Source organism: Phycodurus eques, chromosome 7 (assembly GCF_024500275.1).
Source record: "Phycodurus eques isolate BA_2022a chromosome 7, UOR_Pequ_1.1, whole genome shotgun sequence".
Classification (NCBI taxonomy): domain Eukaryota; kingdom Metazoa; phylum Chordata; class Actinopteri; order Syngnathiformes; family Syngnathidae; genus Phycodurus; species Phycodurus eques.
In genome coordinates, this window is record NC_084531.1 from 5,786,240 (window position 1) to 5,810,792 (window position 24,553).

Consider the following 24,553-nt stretch of genomic DNA (forward strand, 5'->3'; position numbering starts at 1 on the left):
CTTTTTTTTTTTTTTGCAACGCTAATTTGAAAAGAACCCTCAATGCCTAAATAAGGTTAGAACAAGAATGAAAGAAGAAAATAGCAATATACATGGGCAGTTATGTGAAGTAATAAACTTAAAATGTTACTTAAACTTACAGTGGACAACTGGTTAGCACATCTGCCTCACAGTTCTGAGGACCAGGGTTGAAATCTGCCTCACCTGTGTGGACTTTGCATATTCTCCCCGTACATGTGTGGGTTTTCTCCGGGTACACCGGTTTCCTCCCACATCCCAAAAACGTGCGTGGTAGGTTGATTGAAAACTCTAAATTGCCCGTAGGTGTGAATGTGAGTGCGAATGGTTGTTTGTTTATATGTGCCCTGCGATTGGCTGGCGACCAGTTCAGGGTGCACCCCGCCTCTCGCCCGAAGATACCTGGGATAGGCTCCAACACGCCCGCGACCCTCGCGAGGATAAGCGGTACGGAAAATGGATGGATGGATGTTGCTTAAAATTCCCTGTAGAGTTAACACAGTAAATGATGGTGACCCTGAAGCAGATTTGAGAAAAGCAGATGAGAAAAAGAATTGGAAATTGCCTGGTGTCCTGGAATATTTGAATCATAACAATTCAATTGCAGGTCTGTGGTGCAGTACTGCTGTGAGTGGGAATTGCTGTTCAGATCAGCTGTAGTGCTCTACCTCTCTGCATTTTAGTTGGAAGCTGTCCACAAGCGACAGGAGCCAACACAAATAATTTGATCTATATTTTCTGCAGAAAATCAAGGCAAATGTTGAATGTTTTAACTATTATTTTTTTTAATATACTTTTTTCCCCAAAATTATATCATCACACATGACATGCAACGTGAAAAAAATAAGCTTGTGAGTTAATTTGAGAGGGCGTGTGTGCTTCTGTCACTTCCAACAAAGGATTGGGAGTCAGTGTGTGTGATTGGCACACAATGCAGATGTGTGGGCAGCAGATGCCATCTGGAAAAAGCTGAGTGGGCCAGTGAAAGGAGGGAAAGATGAGCGTGTGCCCCTCTTATAAAAAAAAAAAGATGCTTTGTGTTGAAACGAAGATAAAGGAAATGACGAGAGTGTAATCAATCAAAAACACTGTGACACAAACAAAGGGAGACAAGAGGCACAAACCTCCCCACTCTCGCTCCGTTAGGACCACCACACACAAGGGCCACACCCGGGCATCAGCCAACCTCCAGCATTATTGGTCTATGACTATTAGCAGCTAAGAAAAGATCAAAAGCACAGTTTCTAGAAACCTGTCAAACTTTTTGACTGAAGTTGCTTCTTTTGCCATGTTGTAATAATACATTTCTTGACTACATTGGGCTAAAGAGACCAGGATCCCACAGAGACTGCACCTAAACATTCAAACACCCCTTCTGAGAAATACAAATGTTTATGCAAACTATCCCGCCTCTGTGAGGAATCTTAGAGAGAAGACAAAGCTTCACATTATCCGTTGATGCTTTGCAGTCAAGGCAGCTTTATTAGGAGTAACATCACCCATATGAAACAATCAGTAGAAATAAGCAATACACAGCCAAATCTTGGAAGCCCGGTGCAACAACTACTGTACAAAACGGCACAGGACTGTGAAGGTTTGGATGTGCCGAATCTGGATGCCAGATGCTTCCCACAACAAAGACAAAGTTACACTTGTATCGTTTGTCGTAGAAAATGACTTTCAGTCACCTGCTCAGTTTCAGCAAGCCACAGTATCCCGTGCTCTCTCACTATCATTACCCAAGTTGGAAGCGAAATAAAGTCTGCCACAGTCAGCACAGAGATGTATTTTAATATGAAGATTCCGGAAGTGGAGCGGCTGGAGCTGTGGGGAGGCCGACACAACCTGGAGCTGAACACGCTCAAGACTGTAGAGATGATCGTGACTTCAGGAGGCATCCTTCGCCACAGCTGCCCCTCACGCTGTCCAGCTGCCTTGTGTCGATCGTCAAGACCTTCAGGTTCCTGGGAATTATAGTCTCTCAGGACCTGAAGTGGGCAATCAACATCAACTCTGTCCCCAAAATGCCCAGCAGAGGATGTACTTCCTGCGGCTTCTGAGGAAGCACGGCATGCCATGGGAGCTGCTGAGGCAGTTCTCCACAGCGGTCATCGAGTCAGTCCTGTGTTCTTCCATCACAGTCTGGTTTGGTGCTGCTACAAAAAAGGACAAACTCCGAATGCAACGGACAATCAAAACTGCTGAAAACATTGTCGGTACCCCCCTACCCACCCTTGAGGACTTGCACACTGCCAGAACTAAGACAAGAGCGTGCAAAATCCTCTCAGACCCTCCACATCCTGGTCACCAGCTCTTCCAGCTCCTTCCCTCAGGTAGGCACTACCGATCAATGCAAACTAGAACTAGCAGACATTCCAACAGATTATTTCCTCTTGCCATCAACTTCTTAAACAGCTAATTTACAATTCCATTGCAACATGCTGCCAACTTTTTTGTCTTAGTTTGTTGTCACATTTCTGTCGGGCCAATAATACATCATTCGTGGACCCACTGTGGTAGTCTCTATTTGCATAGCTGTTGTTGACCAATCATGTGCCTGAGTAGCATCTGCGCTATTTACACAATCAACTGAGTAGTATCTGCAACATTTGCACAGTCGACATTGTCCCAGATTATCGCACTACTAGTCACTTTAAACTGCATAGACTCCTTGAAGTCTCGGCGCCCTTTGCACAATGGTCATTGCACCGGACTCTTGCTCTATTAGTCATTCAAACTGCTCTAAGTGCTAGAGGACTCTGCATCCTTTTGCACAATTGTCAATAAATAAATAAATAATAATAATAATAATAATTGTTCCTTGGTAATTGTCGCATTACCAGATAACTACCAACCCTTTATTTCTCAGTGACTGTTTTTCTCAATGTCTTTATGTCTCAAAAGTGTTCTCTGTCAATTGACTGTTTTTGTCAGACTAGAGCAGCTCCAACTGCCGGAGAAAATTTCCTTCTGTGTTTTTTTGGACATATTTGGAAAAATAAAGATGATTCTGATTATGAAATCAATGTTTCTATTCACTGTGGTGCTGATGAGTTACACAAGGTAAGTGAGAGCTCTTTTGGCTTGCAGAAAAAGGCAGGAAGTACTTAGTTGAGCTTCACTTAACATACAGCGATGTCACTCTTTTGTACTCAACCCACAGTCAGGGTTTCATCAAAAAAAGTGCAACATACATGTAACGCAAGGGTTACATTTGATACAAATTAAACATACTACAGGTAAAATAAACAGACATGATCAATGTTACATTAATCCTGATCGTTCATGAATATTAAGGATTAACATCTTTATTGTGGCAACAGCTCAACATTTTATGGCGCAATTCATGCTGGGAGCACACGGCTTCACCAATTCTGCTGCATGCAAAATACAGTAACTCGCTTTGTGACGTCAACCAAAATCCCATGATGCAGTGGGAACTGTAGTTAATTACTGCAAAATCACTTTAAAGTATTTTACTGTAAGATATGTTGTAAATAACTGTAGAATTTACAGTAATGTGTAAAAGTGTGGCCCGCGACAGCAAATCATTTGTGCCGACTTCCATGTTTCTTGTTAAAATCTGTACCAAAATTTCAAATTGTCATACTGTATGTATGTCATAAATGATATCGGTGAAATATTGCAAGCATTTTTTTGTTTTACCAAACTCATTTTTACAGTAATTTGAACAACTGTTTAACAAACTACTATCCTTGAATTTTGATTCCAAAATTAGTTCATAAATTTGGTGTGTATATGAAATAATATGATGAGGCGCTTAAACATTTTTATGGTTTCACAGTCATCACGGACCTCTGAGGGAAACAGTAAGCACAATGTGGCATGCAACAAAAAATAGTTTGACACCTTTGCTAATGCCTTGGAGATGATATCGAATGACTTGCTCAAGGGTATTCTCGCAAGGTGATTTTTTTTCCCCAGCTGAATAATTATCTCTATAAAGGCCACATTATGTGTTAAATAGACACAATCCCGATTCCCATGAATGTGGTGTTATGGGAAATTATCTGTAGTCTGAAGTATGTAGCCTTGGAGAACCTTGTATCCTGGCCACACAGTGACACCATCACCCTTCGCTGCAATGGGCACACCTCCTGGGAGCAACAGACAACCCGTGTAGGAGGACATCAATGAGGGAGCGCACTCCTCATCAAAGCTCCCCAACCCGGGCACAGCTGTTTTTTTACAGTATATTGTTAACTCTACTGTCCTGTGTAGAAAATATCTCCAAATAAAACCAGTTTGTTCTCAATTTCTGCACATTGTACAAATGTACTTTAAAGCATCAGAACCGCTCTACTCTTACAAACAGAGGTACTTTAATTGTGTATTTGAAGAGCTGCAATAGTTACATACATGTACTGTACATCAGAGGCTAAACTATTGTGCTCCAATTACTTATATTTATATGCAGTACTTAACAAATGTTTTAGATCACCACCACCTAGTTTTCTCACAGACCATCACGAATCATGAAGTGCTTAAAATTTGGACTTTTTCATTTTCACTGAGCTTTCAATGTTATACTATTTTGAACAAATGAAAAATGTATTTCAAACGGAATTTATCTTTGTATACCACCTCGCTGGACTTCTCAGAAAAGTCAGAAATTAATCAAGCATAAGAATCAACCACCACAATCTTTTCTGTTTAGGAATGCATCTTAATGAAGAAATAATATTGCACTTTACTTTTTTTTCCTAATATAGTACATTTAAAAATTCCTGGATAACAATAATTACATTTCAGCAGAATAAATATCGTATCACAAACATCTTCTGAAGGATTGATGTATTGACCATTACGGAAACATCCATCCATCCATCCACTTTCTTTACCGGTTATCCTCACTAGGGGCGCGGGCTGCTGGAGCCTATATCCCAGCTATCTTCCGGCGGTACACCCTGAATCGGCCAATCGCAGGGCACATCGAAACAAACAACCATTCGCACTCACATTCACACATATGGGCAATTTAGAATTTACAATTAACCTACCATGCATGTTTTTGGGATGTGGGAAGAAACCGGAGTGCCCGGAGGAAACCCACGCACTTGTGCCACCATTTGTTTTTAATGATTTTGACACATTGAATATTGACTGGCGACCAGTCCAGGGTGTACCATCCCACTCTTCCAAAGTCAACTTGGATAAGCTCCAGCTCACCTCTAACCCTAAAGAGTACAAGCAGGATAGAAAATGAATGGATAGATGGATTTTGACACATTAAAAAACTGAAGAGGACAAACTCCAACGAAGAGATGGACAGACTAACACAAACATACCTCTTCATGAGGTGGTTTGTGTTCTACTGATTAACAGTGTGGTAGTTCCAGAAAGTGGGCAACACAACATAAAGCAATCTACTATGCTGTATGCGAAACGTCACGAGACCAGATATTGTGGTCTTTTGTAGCTCTTGTGTTAAACAAAAGACATTGTAGATGTTCAAAGTTCCTACTGATGCTTTGTCTCAGCCCGTTGCCATCGGCCTTCGCCATTGACCCGAGCCAGAAGGAAGTGTTTTGCCCAAAGCAGAGTTTGCTAACGCATAACCCCTATTACTCTACCACTGGTGATTTATGACATTTTCTCTTTTTTTTGGCGTCATGTCGTCATCCACGGAGTTTGGATAAACACAAATGATTGATCAAATATTAAAACAACAGCAAGTGATGGTAATCCAATGTAGGCGCATCATCCATCCCAAAATAGGCATTGTCAATTCCACAAAGTGCAATGCGGTGTCTCGTGTAGGTCACGCTTATGCTGTTGGTGCATCCAATTTTTGCAGGCAGAAGAGGCGTCAATATCCCCCGCTAGGTGGCGACCTTGATCCGATGCGGCTCACCTTGGACCGGCGTCTGCGCTTGACTGGAGCCAGACAACAAGCTGGATCAGCTCAGTCAACTCCTGCATTGCATATGAAGCGACTCGCTTCCACTGGATGAGGATTACGCGGGCCAACGTGTGTTCTGTAGTTAATAGAGTGATGGCGGTACACTTTCCGTTCACTGTCAACCTGGAAGTAACGTTGCCAGACAGAGATGGCTGCATTGTGCATTGAAATGTTTTGTTGACCGTCGGGACAACACTCGGCGCAGTTTATCCTTAAATGTCACCCGGTGACCCACCGAATTTTATGATTGTGTGACAAATGTCGCGTGGAAATGTCACCTCTCTCCATCTCCATCTCGTCCCTGCCAACTGGTGAAAAGAGGGTGATTTGTGAGGGGGGGGGGGGGTTATTTGGGACACCCCCCCCTTTCTCCCCTTCCCCTCCATACCGCCACCTTCTCTCTCCATTTTCCATTTGGATTGACGGGAGGTGCAAGTCTGTGAAGACCCGCCTCCAGCCCGTGGTGCGCCGGGTGGTGCGTCTGTGCGCTCGTGTCCGCTTCTGTCCCTTATTCCACTGGGGAAGAAGGTGAGGGAGAGAGACAGAGAGAGACAGCGAGAGAGAGAGAGAGACAGCTGGACAACTTTTAAAAAAGAAAGAAAGAAAGAAAGAAGAAGAAGAAACAGAAGACAGGGGACACAAATGGCACTCATGGCGGGGATCTTGTTCACGGTTGCCTTTCTTGTTTCTGGAATTTCTCCACTTGTTTCTCCGTCACGGACATACCCGTCGAATGAAGGTAAGAGACCCGCAGGCATAAAAAGTCTTCATTTCGCTCATCTTCTCTGCGCGCGTTCACCTGAGCGATTAGTTGAATTGGTGACAAATCACAGACACGCTTAGTTTGCAACTTTCCCACTGCTTTCCCACTGCTTTGCTTGCGCAAGAGTCAAACTAACGGCTCTCCGACGGGGGCGCTTCGGCTCGGCTCGGACCCCCTATCGAGACCCGATGACGAATGCTTGTTTGCACCCCAAAAACCTCCCTAAACAAAACACTTTGAGGGATCATTCCAAGCGAATTTGACGCGTAATTTGCTGCGCATTTATGTATTTTTATTTTATTATTTGTTTTTAAATCCGACGGGACGGCGTCTTTACTCCTCGGCTTCACGTTCTGGTTCTATGGTGGCTACCATTTCATCTGTGGTTTGACTAATTTTAGAGATTGTAAGGTGCACACGCACTGTAAACGCCAGATGAAACATTTAGAGGATGAAACTCAGCGCAGCTCGTAAGGTTTTTAAGGTCCGCGACTGGTCCGCTGCCTACTTGCACGGGTCCGGCGGGTCTGGCATGTAGTTTTCAAGTCTTAAGGCTATGCGTCACGCTGCAAATATGAAACGCAAAAAAAAAAAAAAAAAACATTCTTGTTTCGGTCGTGGGGAGATTTTCTTCCCCCATGTTTCTCTTTATACTTCTAATAACCTGTGCAACAAAGCAAACGTGTTTCGCGCGGGGCAGAATTTAAACAAATGTATACTGTTGTTCATCTTAAACTATATGCGCGTGCCTAATTTGAATGGGTTTTAGATTTAGACGTTAGATTAAAAACAAATAAAATACCAGAATTATTTTTTCCTTGTCATTTTATTTATATAATAATTTTGTCTTACACGTCAATTTCTCTCGTTAATCGTGGCGCTCCCACGTTTTGGCCATTGATTCTGACTATATTAAACACTCTCGATGCAGGAACTCAATAAAAATCGTTATTTCAAAGAAAGGGGCGGCTGTTATTTGTTATGTGTAAATTTAATTTTATCTTTAAATAATATTCAAACGTTAAATGAATAGTATCTATCTATCTATCTATCTATCTATCTATCTATCTATCTATCTATCTATCTATCTATCTATCTATCTATCTATCTATCTATCTATCTATCTATCTATCTATCTATCTATCATTTTAACATTTGATATACATGCACTCGCCATTTTCGCATTCATGAGCTCCTTGCTTACGACTTTCGTTTTTTTAAAGCTACATTTTCTTCGACCATGTTTTAGGCTCTTTCCCGAGAAGGAGCACATTTCCTCTTACATTGTTGGAACTCAGTGGTTTACCTTATACATGCCAGTGCTGATGTATATGACCAGACTCAGAATGAACACTCATTTCTCCTATTCCTGTTTTCTAGTCACGTTATTGGACTCCAGAGCTGCTCAAGGGGAGCTAGGATGGGTCGCCAACCCAACAGAAGGAGGGGTAAGTGCAGCAAGCGGTCCCTTTGTCAGAACTTTTTTTGCTCTGAAAAACAACATTCATCTACTGGCAATGGCTCTTGAATTACTGTAGATCACTAAATATTACAAATACACATTACTCTTTGGAAATTGTGATCCAGGTGAACCCAAAAAAGGGATTAGGGTGAAGCCTTCACAGCAATCCCTGATTATTTATTGTAAGGTTTGTGCTGAGATTCAGATCAAGAGGCATTGTCTGGAGTACTAAAAAACACAATGATTAAAAACAGTCCTTATGCTTCATGAAGACCTTCTGGAGCACCCCCTGTCGTTACCCCATCAGACATGCGCCCCTTTCTCCTTGCTGCCCTCCTCTGTAATGGTCAGAGGGGCAATACTGCAGTGGGCGTCAGGTTTCCTGAATAGACGTGGAATTGAATCGCCCTTTGTGGAGAAACTTTATATCCTTTTCGACCAGAATGGAAGGGAGAGGGGGTGGGTTGGCTTGCAAGTGGAGACTGGGTTCTCTGGAACGAATGAATATCGGAGAAAGTACAGTGGGGTTTAGCTATAGCCGCTGGATGAGAGGAAGAGGGTTGCTTTTGCGCAACAGGGGGGAGGGTCAACCAAATGTACGATCCCAGCTCTCATGAGATGTCTACAAGGAATTCAATGAGGAAAAATCGGGCATCCACAGTGACGGCAACATTGCTGGAAAATAGCCCGCTTACGGATAAAATGTCGTGCTTAACCTCTCATTGGATATCCTCCTTCTCAATAGAATATATAATCGCTACTCATGTTTGACCATGAGCTCAAGTGAATCCTTTGTTTTCTGAAAATTAATACAAATGAGTATCTATTATGTTATTTAATGAATATGAGCTCAGGGGAAACAGAATTCCGTATGGTGCAGCTGTTGCCGGCTCTGCTCCGAAGCTGTTTTCAATGAACTTGGCCAGCGTTGTGCTCATATTCCGCCCTCTGCCATTGGATCACAAACAAGTGACTGACAGGGCCCTGGCAGCCTCAGCAAACATGTATTCTCCCTCTCGCCAGAGACAGACAATTGGTCAAATTCTGCTTTCTCCGTACGATTGGGGAAAGCTGTGGCCTTATCGCGGTTCTGCTTGATTTCCACAACAAAAGCATCCAAAATGATGAGAGCGGAATAGCTCAGAGCAGCGGGGAATGATGGATATTTTCTGCAGTCGTACAGTCCCAGCTACTGTATGTTTTGCAGTAACCATCCTGAAGCTTTAAATACGGTGTGTTTATGTTAAGGTACCACACAAATCTGACAGCACGATGGTTATCCTACACTCCTCTGTTATGATTATTGCCTTCTTAGTTTTTCAGTGATGGAGAGACAGCAGCAGACGTTCTACCTGCTCATGCTGACAGCCAAGCTCACAAGAAAACATCCCATTTGAATCCCTGCATGTTCCTGGGTAGTGCAATTAAAGAACAGACTTTTATCATCCCTAAAAAAAAAAAAAGAAAACAAAACAAAAAAAACACTTTCCCTGCTTAGAGGAAATAAGTCATGCTCAATAATGTAATCCAAGCAGCCCTAATCCATGTCTCCTCCTACAATGAGTTCATACTAACAGCAGCAGTGGACGTGCGTCTCGGTCTCCAACTTTCTATCATGTCTACAGATGTAAAATAGGGCACGTATTACAGTATCACTATTATTTCAGGGACCAGCCACATACGGTACATTTTGTTACGTGTGTTATGAGTTTATGAAGCATCACTTGACGTATTTATGTACATGTACATTTCCTCTCTCACAGTCAAGCAGCAAAATCCATGAATATGGATATTGTAATGAGTGTCTGTTAGAACCTAACAAGTTTATTAGGTGCAATTCATGAAATATGCATTAAGTTTTGCCATCAATTAATAGCCATGCTGAGGCTGAAATATGGATTAATCTTCCCTGTATGCTCTTTTGCAAAGTATCTATAATTCTGGGCATTGAGCATCTTCCACAGTAGTTATGTGTGATACGTGAATAATAAATTAAATTAGTTGAACAGTAATTGACTAATGTTCTTAAACTTCCATAAAATTTAACACATTTTATGGCAGTGTTAATGAAAATGACTTTAGAGTATTGGTGAAAGCCCTCTCGTGACATTTATTCGTTGTGTGCTTCAACCAGTGGGAGGAGGTGAGCATCATGGATGAGAAGAACATTCCCATCCGGACGTACCAGGTGTGTAATGTCATGGAGCCAAACCAGAACAACTGGCTCCGAACAGACTGGATTCCTCGTGGAGGTGCCCAGCGCATCTACATCGAGATCAAGTTCACCCTCCGAGACTGCAACAGCCTTCCTGGGCTCATGGGAACTTGCAAGGAAACCTTCAATCTTTACTACTATGAGTCCAACAACGACAAAGAGCGCTACATCCGTGAAAACCAGTTTGCTAAAATTGACACTATTGCCGCTGATGAAAGCTTCACCCAGGTGGACATCGGTGATCGCATCATGAAGCTTAATACAGAGGTGCGCGATGTAGGTGCCCTGACCCGGAAGGGCTTCTATTTGGCCTTTCAGGATGTCGGAGCATGCATTGCACTTGTGTCAGTCAGGGTCTTCTACAAGAAATGTCCTTTGGCGGTGCGTAACTTGGCCCAGTTTCCTGATACCATCACTGGAGCCGATACATCCTCGCTTGTGGAAGTTCGTGGATCATGCGTGGATAATTCAGAAGAGAAAGAGATTCCCAAAATGTACTGTGGAGCCGATGGAGAGTGGTTGGTGCCCATTGGAAACTGCCTATGCAACCCTGGGTGCGAGGAGCGAAATGCAGCCTGCCAAGGTAAGAAACTGAAACATTCTCCATTTATTGATCAGTCACTCCACTCAAGCTTATACATTTAATATATTCGCGTCTCTTGCGCCTGCCATTACTTTTATATCTGATCGCTTGTCTTGATCCAGACCGTTTGCTCGACCTCTCACTCTGGCAGATATCTTTTGTCTCTAGCGTTTTCAATGGCGTTTTCTTCTCAACATCTGCATGGGAAATAGATGCAGTAATGAGAGTAGATGAAGTAATTAGTGGGCCCACTGTGTTGTGCAATTGGATTCATCTCTTGAGAATTGATGGGAGGCTCCATTTGGACATCAGAGCTTGAGACAAAAATGTAGTTGAGAGTTTATCATTTTGAGCAAGTATAAGAGTCGTGAAAATACACAGGTCTGAGATGGAGTTGAACTAGTGCTATTTGGTTGTAAGGGAACAGGCCTTCGAGGACAATTATTCTTGGCCCAGCAAGCTGTGATCCTATAATGGGCTGTTTGATGGGGTTCAAAGGTCAGAGAAGCGATTCTCTCCTCAGGTTTTTAATCAGAAGGGCAGAACTGCATGCATGACAATTAATTTATGGACTAACTTACACACACACAAGCCTTTAAACATTTTATTTATTTTTACAGAGAACCTTTTCTTTTTACAATTTGAGTTTTTACGTTCTTTTTTAATGTTGAAGTTTGTTGTACTGGTTTTCTTTTTAGTAGAATTGCTTTGCAGATTGTATGCCGCATGTTGCCATGTCGAGGCACAGTTTTCAGCTGACAAGACAAACCACTGCTAATTCTGTCACAACTCCTACTGGTGCAGTCCGCACAACACCCACTAACACGCTCAATAAGCACAGGGGCCTCAGCAGTGAGAGGTCATAGGCTGAGCATGGGTGATTAACAAGGGGGCAGACAAGGACACATCTCCTTATTTATGGGGAGCCTTTATCTTGGACTAATTGCATGACAAACAGGACTTGTGATTTAGGGGCAGCGCGAGCTGCTTTGGGAGCCCTGGAAAAGCCATCCAAGTGGTCACAGATGGTTCTGTGTGTCTACATGTGCTTGTGCTCACGTACAAAAACAAATTGATTTGAGTTGTCAGAAAGGCTGTGTTTCTTTCCTCAGAGTGATGGATAGATGGAGGGTCGGAAAAAGGAGACCTGGACTGGTCTTTCGTTACACACTTTAAATGAATGCTAAATGGCTTTCACTGGAATTTGTTCAATTCAATCAAAACGAGAACCTCGGCCCCATTCCTAAATGCCCCATTTTGCTCAGCCTCTAAATACTACTGTAAATCTCTTTAATTTCAGTCGAAAATATGCCATACACTTCACAAAAGGTAATAAATAATTTGGAAGCCATGATCATATGACGCATGTGGGGTCATTATACATGTACAGTATGTGCAGTTTCTTTACTGGCAGCATTGCTTTTCAAGGCACCACATCCATTAATGCCTATATCACTGCATTGCTTTCATTATATTTAAGTTAGCTGTGCCATTCTTTCCTTGGAATCCTAATGACTATCGAATAACACGTTATTTAGGTAACCTTATGCTGTTTGTAAGCTTGCTTGCTTGTGCTTAAGTGACAAAAATGTTAGTCATCACATGCCATCGATGAGTTGTGTAACACTGCCTAGTGTGACAGGTTTTATGAAAGATTAATTTCGCTTCTATTTAACAGAAGCAGTTTGAGATATAAAGAGTGTGAAGTTAATGCAGTTAAAATCTCGCTGCAGGTTCAGTACGAATTTTATATTTGTGAATGTGTATTCATAATCATGGTTTTATTTTATTTGTGTGTGCGCCAGATTGACGGTACTTTGGCCTCTGGTTCCCACCGCAGGATGAATGGACTCTCCTCTGTCATTGTTTGGGGACAGCACAGAGCCCGGTGTGGCTGGTGGTACTCATTGGGGTGTTTATGTGTGTGTCTGTGTGTGGGTGTGTGTGTGTGTGTGTGAGAGAGAGAGAGAGAGCGAGGGGGGGGGGCATGTAGGAGTTGCATTCTCCAACCCTGGCAGAGGTCAGAGGTGATCCCCTCGTGCATCCATCTTAGCACTGTGTCTGACAGGGTTGCGGATCCAGGATTGATTAAGACATCAGGGTTTTGACAGCTGTGTAGAGTGTGTGTCTGTGCTGGAGGTGGGCCGAGAGGGCTGAGGGTGTCGCCTATAGGCTAAAGCAAGAGGGCGAACCGGGGCACGGAGGTCCAAGGGGCCCCTGATTAAAAAAGAGAGGAGTCTGTATGTTTGCATTTGGGATCCCTTTCCCTGCTCTGTTGTGGAAGGGTAGGGGTCAGGGTGTCCTCTCGCTCCTCATCTGGTGACGGGGTTCATACTTTTGGATGGATGTTGATGTGCCGGTGGGGTGAGGGGAGATTAGTGGACTACATATGTCACTCGAGAGCGATGGGAGTCACAATTTGTCTCGTTACGGAGGGAGAGGAGAAGGATATAGTGCTCTGGCAGCAATTGGGTTTCTGCACCACAGACATCATCATCCCCATCATCATCATCATCATTGTCATCATGTTCTGTCTGTTTGTTTTCAGGAAAATTATCAGGCTTTCTGTGGTTATATTGAAGCTGTTCATCTCCAAACTGCGTTTGTCGCTCAGTGTGTTTGTTGTGGACAAAGTGCGGTTAAGGTGTGAAGGTGACAGACACTTTAGTCAGCGCTGTCACAACCCCACTAACACATAATACTGTACAATCCCTCATCACCTCCAGTCAACACATACTGTATATGCAGTGGGTACGGAAAGTTTTCAGACCCTCTTCAATTTTTCACTCTTTGTTATCTTACAGCCATTTGATAAAATCCTACTTTTTTTTCTCATTAATGTACACATCCTTGAGATGGTTCTACACCTTCATTGGAGTACAGCTGTGTTTGATTTTACTGATTGGACTTGATTAGGAAAGCCACACACTTGTCTATATAAGACCTTACAGCTCACAGTGCATGTCGGAGCAAAGGAGAATCATAAGGTCAAAGGAACTGCCTGAAGAGCTCAGAGACAGAATTGTGGCAAGGCACAGATCTGGGCAAGATTACAAAAAAAATTCTGCATCACATAAGGTTCCTAAGAGCACAGTGGCCTCCATAATCCTTAAATGGAGGATGTTTGGGACGACCAGAACCCTTCCTAGAGCTGGCAGTCCGGCCAAACTGAGCAATCGGGGGAGAAGAGCCTTGGTGAGAGAGGTAAAGAAGAAGGTTGACAGGGTTACTTTAGAAGTGTATTCCGATACAGTTACTAGTTACCTATGACCTATGATAACACATTTTCCTGTTGGGCAACAAAAAAAATAATAAAAAAAAAAAAACAAAAAAAATAAACATGCGTTCCATTGAGGTCCATAGCGACAATTCACCCAATTGATAAGATGCTAAATTCCTGAAAACGCTCCTCGGAATTTGCCCATTAGTTTGAGAGTGAGAGTTTGTTTTGCCAGCCACTAAGTCACATGACTGAATCATGTCAGCTGATTCGACGAATGAAGGACTATGCACTTCCTCCTTTCTCTTTTCCTCCTATCCCATCTCGCACCTGTTTGGTTGGTTTCCTTTCGAGACAGTATGAATCCTCGACAAGGTAAAATTGCAAATCATTAAAGCAACATTCACGATTATATCGAAGGTGATACATTGCTCATCCGTAATACAAATACAAATAAAATATATTTGTTGCTAAGTGTTACATTGTAGAATTCTGCCTTATAGCCACAAAATATTTGTAAGTATTAAGAGGATATTATCACCCTAAACAGCTGTTAAGCGATTTTAGGGATGGAGTTGCTCCCCAGTGCTCAGAGAATTACCCCCAATCCCACTCTCCTCCTCTTGACAGTGTTAAATATGCATTTGGGAGTATCAATCTAAATTCACCTCATATTTCTATTTAGCCCGATAGTTGGTTGCTTTATGTAAAACAAATAAATAAATAAAAACCTCAATTAATCTATTTCCATCCTGTATTCTTCATTCGCACGGATTAACAATTTGTATCCTAGTTTGTATGGTTGTTTGTATTATTTTGCTCTCCTGTTGCATTTTCTCTTTTTATGTCTCTCCCTCCAAGCTCCCTCCAATTAAGTTCTTGATACACATTTAGGTCTTTTTTTTTTCTTCCTCTAGGTTGCTTTGATTTTACAATCTCTCTCTTCTGGCTGTCCAGGTGATTAAGGTTTGGTAAAATGGAAGTGGGCTGAATTATCAGATTACATTCGATGTTTGGAACATCACCTGTCATTGTTTCCACAAACACAATGTAGCAGTGGACACAAAAACATGTGCAATAATCCAAATTCCAGCCAAGTCATGCGAAAAAATGTTTTTGTACAAACTAACATCCATCCTCTCATATCTAAAAATGGCATGTTGTATAATATAGTCAAGTAGACACATATTTGCAAATATGCACTGCAGATGCACACATTAGTATGCGTTAGCACACCCGCAAAGATACTGAGAGCAGAACGGAGCCCGGCAGAGTGGAGGTGAATGTACTCATCACTCACCCTGCCACCAGAGAGGCTCATTTTGTGCTGCTGAATAGACACAAGGGATCAACCAAATGACAGCAGGAAAAGAACAACAGATGTTGAATGGGAGACAGAATGTTTCACATATAATCCTCCACTGTCCCTTAATTCAGAAAAAAAAAGTATTTTGGAAACGTGTTTAGCTCCTAAAGGAAAAAAAAACTCTTTATCCCTGATGCAGTTATACAGTGTTTCCTTGACTGGTCAAAAGGAGGAGGGGTGGCACGGGTGGTGGTGGTAATTCAGCTATCATTAGCTGAGGTGCTGAAATGTTTTTCCTGCATGGGATGCTGTCCTGCAGCATTTGTTTCCTTCACAGTTCCTGCCACTCACCACCCTCTCTTTCTCCTCACGGTGCCCTGTTAAGGGCAGGAAGCCATCGGTGATGGAGTGTGACCCGAGCTGATGGCTTTGCAGCTCCCACAGCGCCTGCTACGCAGCCTAGAATGTGTATATGCTGCCAAGTATAAACATCTATCCATTTTCCGTACCACTTATCACTAGGGTCATGGCCGTGGTGGTGCATTTCTCAGCTGACTCTGGGCGTACGAGAGGTGGGGTACACCCTAAACTGGTCGCCAGCCAATCAATCACAGGGCACAAGTATAAACATATTTATCTTATTTTATGCCAGTAGTACAAAAAAGGAGTTCCAGTCAAATGGCTGTCTTTGGAATGCTGTGCCTAGACCCCGGCCTTTATTTATTTGTTTTTTTCAATTCAATTAAAATGAGGTGGACTTTTCAAAGTGGAACAAAATCAATTTCTGCAGTTTTAAAATAAACCATCCTTCCATCGATCCATTTTCTGAGCCGGTTCTCCTCTCGCGGGCGTGCTGGAGCCTATCCCAGCTGTCATCGGGCAGGAGGCGGGGTACACCCTGAACTGGTTGCCAGCCAATCGCAGGGAACATCGATACTAACAACCATTCGCACTCACAGTCATGCCTACGGGCAATTTAGAGTCTCCAATTAATGCACGTTTTTGAGATGTGGGAAGAAAACGGAGTGCCCGGAGAAAACCCACGCAGGCACGGGGAGAACATGCAAACTCCACACAGGCGGGGCCGGGGATTGAACCCGGGTCCTCAGAACTGTGACGCTGACGCTCTAACCAGTCGTCCACCGTGCCACCAAAACTAAACCATATCATGGGAAATAATGGCAATCCACCTTCCATAAAGGTTTGGTATATTTTGGCATTGTTAATTGCCATCTAAGCATAAAATAAAATAAAAACATATCCATGTAACGACTGTTAACAGTTAAACATACAAACAATAAAAGGTGTCGTGAATATAACCACTGGTGGCTACTGCTTTTGGCAATAAATTTTTTTTTAATAATAAACATTTCTGGGTCTGTTACACAGCAACTCATTTATTTCCAAACATATCTGAACGCATTGCTAAATATATAAAATAAATGTATAAAACTTAACTACAAAACATCATTCGTTAATAGGGCTTTTGGGCCCATAACAAAAAACACATACGCAGATCATTAGCATTTACATAATACATAATTTATTGTGCTGTTGTTAGACAGTGCTGTCCAAAAGTGCAACATCCAATTAAAAATAAATATTCAATCACATTAAGGAGAGTGATGACACTTCTGGGTCATCCTGTAAAATAATCACCCAAAAAGTATAGCATGAAGATCTAATCATAACCCAATAACAAGTCACTGTTTCACTGTCATTCATTAGTCTTTTTGCTTGCACAATTTTTAGTCAGTCAACTAGACTAATTGGCAAAATTGCATTTTTATGTAAAATAGTTCAGCCTCCAAAGACTTATTATCACAAATTTGACACCTTACATGATGGATGTTTTCACTCAGGCGCTGGCTCTGCATATGCTGTGAAAACATCAGATTGAGGAAGAAATACGGCACAATTTCACTCTCGTCTCCTGTCCTCTCGCCCGTCTTTTTGAAAAGCATCCTCTTTGAAGCTCATGATGGGAAGGGGTAGCGATTAAAGCAGTCAGCAAGCAAATTAGCATGTCAAAAGGCCCTGAATCAATACCCTAGGCTGTACCATCACAACCCTGCAGTTCTTTCAGTCCCCTTCAATGCTGTTCCCCCATTCCTCCGGCTGTTTTCCTCCTTCTCCCTCCATTTTATGCCGCACTTGTGCACACTCTCCTCCTTGCTCTCTTGCCCTTTCTCTTTAGCTCACGTTAGGCTTCTCTACCTCCTTCTCCGCTAAACCCTTTTCTCCCTCAGTTGAGAGATGGCAAGCAGGAGAGGTGTTTATAAAGGGAGATGGACTTATGTATAGGCATAGAAAGAGAGGAAGAAGTGGACAACCATCAAATGGGCATGGATTAATTTAGACATAGGGCGAAAGAGGAAGAACAGTTCTTTCTAGCCCAAAAGAGCTGAGAAGATGGAGGATTGACATGGAGAAGCAGGAAGAGAGACAAAGAGAAACAAAAATCACAAGAGTAAGTGAGGTGGAAAGAGATTTAGTTCCAGTCTGACAACTACTTCTTCTGTGACGATCAAACCTGCATTCCCTGTGGTCAGGGTCAACGTGCTACGTAAAGCTGAGCACACACTGTACGATTTTCGGAGCAGCAGTTTTGCGTTTCAGCTCACGCTGCATGAGTAAATCACCCGCGACGGAAAATCAAAGCTAACGATTGATGTGTTCACACAGTAGCTACAGACCAAATGAGAGCCACAAATTTACTGCTCACACTGTACATTTGGGTCATTGCCATTCTACTTAAGTCCCGTCAATGTCTGTTAAGTGTGTTTTAACCTGTTGCTGACATTCAAACAAAGATGAAGAAGATGGTTTCGCCGTCTGTGTATTTACAGTGCTAATGCAATAAAAAACAACAACAAAAAATTGCTCACAGTGCTAACTATCGTGATTCTCGTCATTTGTGTCTTAATCAGGGCAGAGGAAAGACATAGACATAGATGCATATACTGTAGAGAGACACATAGCACAACATGTCTACATTTTGTTCATCTACTTTCAAACTAGCTTAACTTGCATAGTGAACTGTATGCCCAGTTTAAGTGTGTATGAAGAGGGAATGTTTGCATCTAAGCCATTATCTCATCTATGTTATCTTTGTTCCATGCATTTGTTGCAGCGGGCATAGTACAAGCTGTATCATAACTTCTACTAGTGTCCCAGGCACAGTGTGATGTGGAGCTGGAGACAAAGCAGCCCAGCAGCTCATCAGATGCATGGCCAAGTTTCACTCAAAGTCTGACAATAGGAGGGTGATTGCAAACACCTTGGAAATTTTTACATCGCTCACTGTCTCTTTCTTCTGCTGATTTCTATCTTAAGCTCTTCCCATCCTGCCCTGGTGATAGAAGGTGGTCTTCGCTCCCCTTCCGTTGTCATTCGCTTCCCTTCAGGGCACAGATTCAGTGGCCAAATCAAAGACTGCTCTGTGCCAATCAGTTAGGTCTGATGACAAAAAAAAAAAACTTGCAATAAAGGACTGCTCTGTAATCTGATGGGCCCTGGCACAGGATACGGGATCCATTTTAATGAACTCAGACCCCATTTCTAATCATGGCAGTAGTTGGAAATGGTACAGTGGTTAATTATCCCAAGCTCTGAAATGCAAGGCTGTGTTAGGACTACATTTCAAAACCCAATCTAATCACCTTGTTAAATTAGAGTGCAAAGTGCATTTGTTGAGATGCTGCATTAAACTTATATTAGGCAAGGTACATTATTTTGTAATATTTGTGGGCGTTCCAACCGGAACCACCTGCCTAACTTACAATATGAGGCTGTACTGTAACTAATTACCCCAACTAATGACAGATAAATCATATTGATAATCCATTTTCTGTACTGCTTATCCTCACTAGCCTATCCCAGCTGTCATCGGGCAGGAAGCGGGGTACACCCTGAACTGGTCACCAGCCAATCGCAGGGCACATATAAACAAACAACCACTCACACTCACATGCATACCTAAAGGTAATTAAGAATCTTCAATTAACCTACCGTTATTATAATTATGACATATGTTGTAGGCTACCATTATACATACATTGATAAAATTGCCCACTAGAGACCAGTCAGTATTTTCAGTTTCACATTATCAGCTAAAACAATCTAAACCAAAATAACCAGCTAACATCAGGCACGCATAATGTAACACAGTCAAGCTCTGCTTATGTAACTGTGAAAAAAGGTTTATGCTTTTTCTTTTTCCCAAACAAATATACTGAAAGTACTCTTTGTTATTGGAACTGAATTTTAATCCCTCGATTACATGAAACACCGAAACCCACGAATCCTGCTGAAGCTGATTGAGTTACTCTTAATATGAGTATGTGTTTATAAACTGTCCATACCTGTACTTACATGCATAGGATGGGGCTCCTTTTCTGTGGAAGTGCTCTACTGAAAAGCTGAAAATGTCATTTGGAAATGTGTAGGGCTCTCAGCACTGGGGATCCAAAGCTGCAGCTCAGTGACCAAAGGCAGAGGTGTGTCCATGCAGGGGCACGTCTCTGGGATTAGAAACCATGATCCCTTCTGATCCTCAGTGAGCTGTCAAATACTGCTGGAAGGGGAAGAGGAAAGCCACAATCCCTCGCAGGCACACAGTATGCAACAGTCTAAGTGATGAAGAAAAGAAGAAAAAAGTGCACGTGGATGAAAGTCAAGAAAAAAAGAAGGCTGCTGAAAATACGACACTTGCATATACTGTAGATGTATCCATGAAGAAACATAAATGTGTGAGATGGAGGAAGTGCGTGGAAGGAAGAATAGACCATGATGAATGGACTTCTGTCTAGTTGGCCTGATAAATGGCTGGAGATGTGAAAGGTGAAGTGGGGGGTTATGGGTATTGATGCTGATTGCTGTCTGAACAAGCCTGCTGTAGTTGGGTCGTGACCTGTTGTGCCTGCGGCCGATATTACGGTCACTACCGCTACCTGTACCTTATAGTGTACACCGCACAAGCTGCAGATTATGCGACATATTCTTATTTTAATTTTAGCAGGGTAATTGAACTGGATTGACATCTATATTTAGTTCACATCAGAAATAAATGTACTGTGAATCCAGACATTTCAATTTAAACCAAAGGGAGATACCGAAGCATATACAGTATGTTTGTCGTTTTGGTCCTGCCAATTTACATGATATTCCTACTTCCGTTTATGTAGAAATAAACACACGATGGTCCAAGATGGTACTTTTAGTAGATATGCAATCTGTGCTGTGGAACACAACAACATAAATGATAATATAAAGTGCATATTTGAGATGGACACTGATGATATATACAGTGCATTGATTGAGCAAAATCTTTTAAAATTTGTTTGGCTAGTTCTCATTGAACTGTCATTTACACGTTTAGCTTTGAATTGACAGTGTGCGTTACTATTAGGATGAGCACAATTATCAAGTCCTTAATTAATTTCTTTTTAAGAATTGTGTCAATTAGGAAGAATTGATTGTTGATTAATTGACTCAGGACACAATGTGACAAAATGGAGCACATTAAATGGCTGAAACTATCAAGGGTGCTGCTGATTTTGTGTCAGCTAGTTTGAGGTCTTAAGAAGAACAGCATCCACATACTTTTCCAGGTCCTGGAAGTATTATTCTGCTCAAAATATTTCAAATAATTCAAAATAACAATTGAAAATAACAATTAACAGATAAATTCATAATTGATTATCCCCATAATTGACAGAGAACATTTTGTCAAATGCCCATCGCATGTGTTAGATTAATCCACACCTTGGATGTATTTGGACATTTATTTTGTATGTTGTCACAGTAAAAGCCAACCATTACTTGAAACTTTTACAGTAAACTGGACAAGCATTAATAACACTACTCCATCCATTTTCTGTCTTCCCACCAAATTGCCATAACTCAATGTACATTTACAAGGAACTTTGTATTCCTCTTATTCTTTTTATTCTCCTCCTTGCTGCACTCTAAACATTTAAATTACAACCACAATCCTCTTTTGCGCTTTAATTTGTTGTTTGAGTTGTTATTACTGTTATATACTTTTTTTTTTTTTTTTACCAATTAATCAAAGCGTTGACATGATGCAGGCAACTATTCACACTGGTATTCACACAACTGAGTCAACTAACTTAACATATGTTGCTTTTCAGCAAGGGTATGTTCCCCCCCTCCCCCAAAATGGCAGTGACACTCCAATAATCTTTAATGATTCCATAATCTCAGCACCCAAATCTACAAATTTAAACTTGACTCTGGTCTTCTTTTGGTGGTGTTCACTGTCTACTTTATCTGACCACACAGTTACCCTTCGTGTTTCTCTCATTAAAGCTAAAGGCTCACACATTGTAGCACATGAGTAATTAGTAATAAGTGACTCAGTATAAACAGTACCTGTGAACTTTTCTTCACTGCAAGGACAGGCTCAACTAACCAGAAGTTTGAGAGGGAAAGAATAGACCCACAGGCAAGTGGTTAATGGCGACATGCACTATCAGTAAACATTGGAATGCACACATGCGCGCACGCACACACCCACTGAGTACTGCAAACATGTCATGAAAACAATTACCAGGCACCATTTTGAGTCAGAGGGAGTATTGCTTCCACAACAGCAATGACCTCAACCTGTGAAGTGGAAAAGAAAGATGTGTTGGTTGACATCAGGAGGAGTGAAAGGTTAATGAAGTGACAGCGAACTGTCATTTGGGTTGACATAAACTTTTGAGGAACTAGTGATCCAGGAAATTTGATGTACAATAAGGAATACACAAACGCACACATGCAAGCATGTAAATGCAAATGCATATGTCACAGAGCCACAATGGACTGCGAAGTGCACACACACCATCATGCACGCACGCACATGCACAACGGAAGGTGTTTTAAATCCCCAGACAGGCTGTCGTCTGGGAGCTCCACATAGATTACCAAAACAAATATATCTTAAAAATACACATTTTCATCTGTAAATCAACCTATGATTACCCCTTCATAAAAACATCTACCCATCTCTGAGACTCATTTTGTTAAACCTTTGCCTTAGACAACAGACAAGAAATAAATGTTACATTTTATGTGTTTTGCCAGGTTTTAGTTGTGACAGATGTGGATGATTGTGAAGTGTTTGTTTTCAAACGGTATAATATAACTTTGTAAACTTTATTAAGCGTATGTGTTATTAGGTTATTGATTGTGTTGTTTGTTTTGGGATTAATAAATCATTTGACGACAGGCAATGATGTCATACTCTCGTTTTCCTGCTTAGTTAACTAGTGGAAAAGGATGAACATGCTGGGCATCCACTTTATTGCACGACCTCAATTATATGGTAGGTCACATGCCCCAATCGCACAGTATATCAATATTTGCATGTTCTCCCCGTGCCTGCGTGGGTTTTCTCCGGGCACTCTGGTTTCCTCTCACATCCCCAAAACATGCATGGTAGGTTAATTGAAGTCTCTAAATTGCCCGTAGGTGTGAATGTGAGTGCGAATGGTTGTTTGTTTGTATGTGCCCTGCGATTGGCTGGCAACCAGTTCAGGGTGTACCCCGCCTCCTGCCCGATGATAGCTGGGATAGGCTCTAGCACTCCCTCGACCCTTGTGAGGATAAGCGGCTCAGAAAATGGATGGATGAATGCTATATTATGTGTATGTATTTTATTTATTGTCAATGTCATCTTTTGAATGTTATACGGTTAAATGCTTGATAAGTTGTATAAGTATATTTATAAGTTTCTTTGGGGGCCAAAATAAAATTCAGCCCATATGTGGCCTTGGTCATTATAGTGATTTGTTTTGTTATTTGTGCTGCAGCTCAACATGTGGCTTACATTTGTTTACAGAACTGGATATGAGGCCCCTTTGAATGTGGCTTGCTATCACTTCCTCTTGCACTGACCTATTCTTAGTGTGTGTTTGTGTGTTCTCACACATCCTCCCTTTTCCTGTCCTATTCTCCTTGAAATGGTGTGAGTCGAGCAGTTTGGCTATCTCCATTGTTTAGTGGCGTGTCCTCATGTGTGCGTCCCTGAGCAGAACCACATTTGCATACTCATCTACCTTCCGCCTCTCTGTTTTGTTTGTTTATGAAGAATTAAAATGCAGCTTTTTTAATTGTAAACAATGTCAGGAAAGCATTTAGCTGTACTGCCTAATCAAGCATGCATGCACATGTGCACCATTCTTTCACTCCCGGGAGATCTAGCTGCAGATAAATTGCCGAAAGACAATACTAAGTTTCTGTGCCCTCCACTGCCCTCAATCAGTGGACTTATAGTAGATGGCTTACACACTCACTGATAATTTGAAAGTGTGTAGACTGTGTGTCGTCGGCACTGTTTGTATACATGGTCTTATCTTTGTCTTGAATTAGAATCCTATGACTCCCGCGGTGTACTTTGCCGTCCATAAAATGTGCTTCTTTAGCTGGTGTGACAGCTTTAGGTGGTTACTCCCTTAGAAAGTTTGGCATTGGTAGAGATGTGAACTCAAACAATTATGTGTCTGTTTGCTAGCTCTTAATCTCCCTTAACAACACGGCTGCTCTCTTCTTCTTAATCCAAATGTTTCTCCTCAACTGTTTCTTTCTCACATTTACCTTCAATGACCTATGCCTCAGATTTGAAGGTGGGGTCTCTCTTGACCATTCTAAAGAGGTCGGGTGGAATACTTAAGATTTTCATGATAAGACTATTGTACTAATATTCATTCTTAGGGCAAGGCTATAGAGGAATTGGGGAGGAAGTTAGGGTCTGCGTGTCAATACGAAGGTGGAGTGCTTGGTACACAGGAAGTCTTCCGAACAATATATGTATTTTTTCCAGCTTTATGCAATCCAAACAATAACAATATGAGGTGGCTCCGCAGTGCATTTGTAATAAAATGCAAATGTTTTGAGAGGGATAAGAAAATGTTACAAAAAACAGAATGCCATACTGCAAAGTATGTCCATCATGTTACATTTGAATATAGTGTAGAATATGCCCTTGATTTTAATATTTTTTTGTACTTTTGTTTTCAAATTTTATTTACACACTCATTGGGTTCTGTGATTTGC

At 41.7% G+C, this 24,553-nt stretch overlaps 1 protein-coding gene across 3 annotated transcripts in view; it reads left to right on the forward strand.

The window, feature by feature from the left end:
• The first annotated feature begins 6,365 nt into the window (after nt 1-6,365).
• Nucleotides 6,366-24,553, forward strand: part of LOC133404842 (ephrin type-A receptor 4-A-like) — a 54,024-nt gene continuing 35,836 nt past the window's right edge. For all 3 annotated transcript variants that reach the window (XM_061681232.1, XM_061681233.1, XM_061681234.1), the window contains exons 1-3: nt 6,366-6,680; nt 8,085-8,152; nt 10,301-10,964. In XM_061681232.1, the coding sequence (XP_061537216.1) occupies nt 6,584-6,680; nt 8,085-8,152; nt 10,301-10,964 (829 nt within the window). In that variant the 5' untranslated portion in view covers nt 6,366-6,583. The remainder of the gene's footprint in view (nt 6,681-8,084; nt 8,153-10,300; nt 10,965-24,553) is intronic.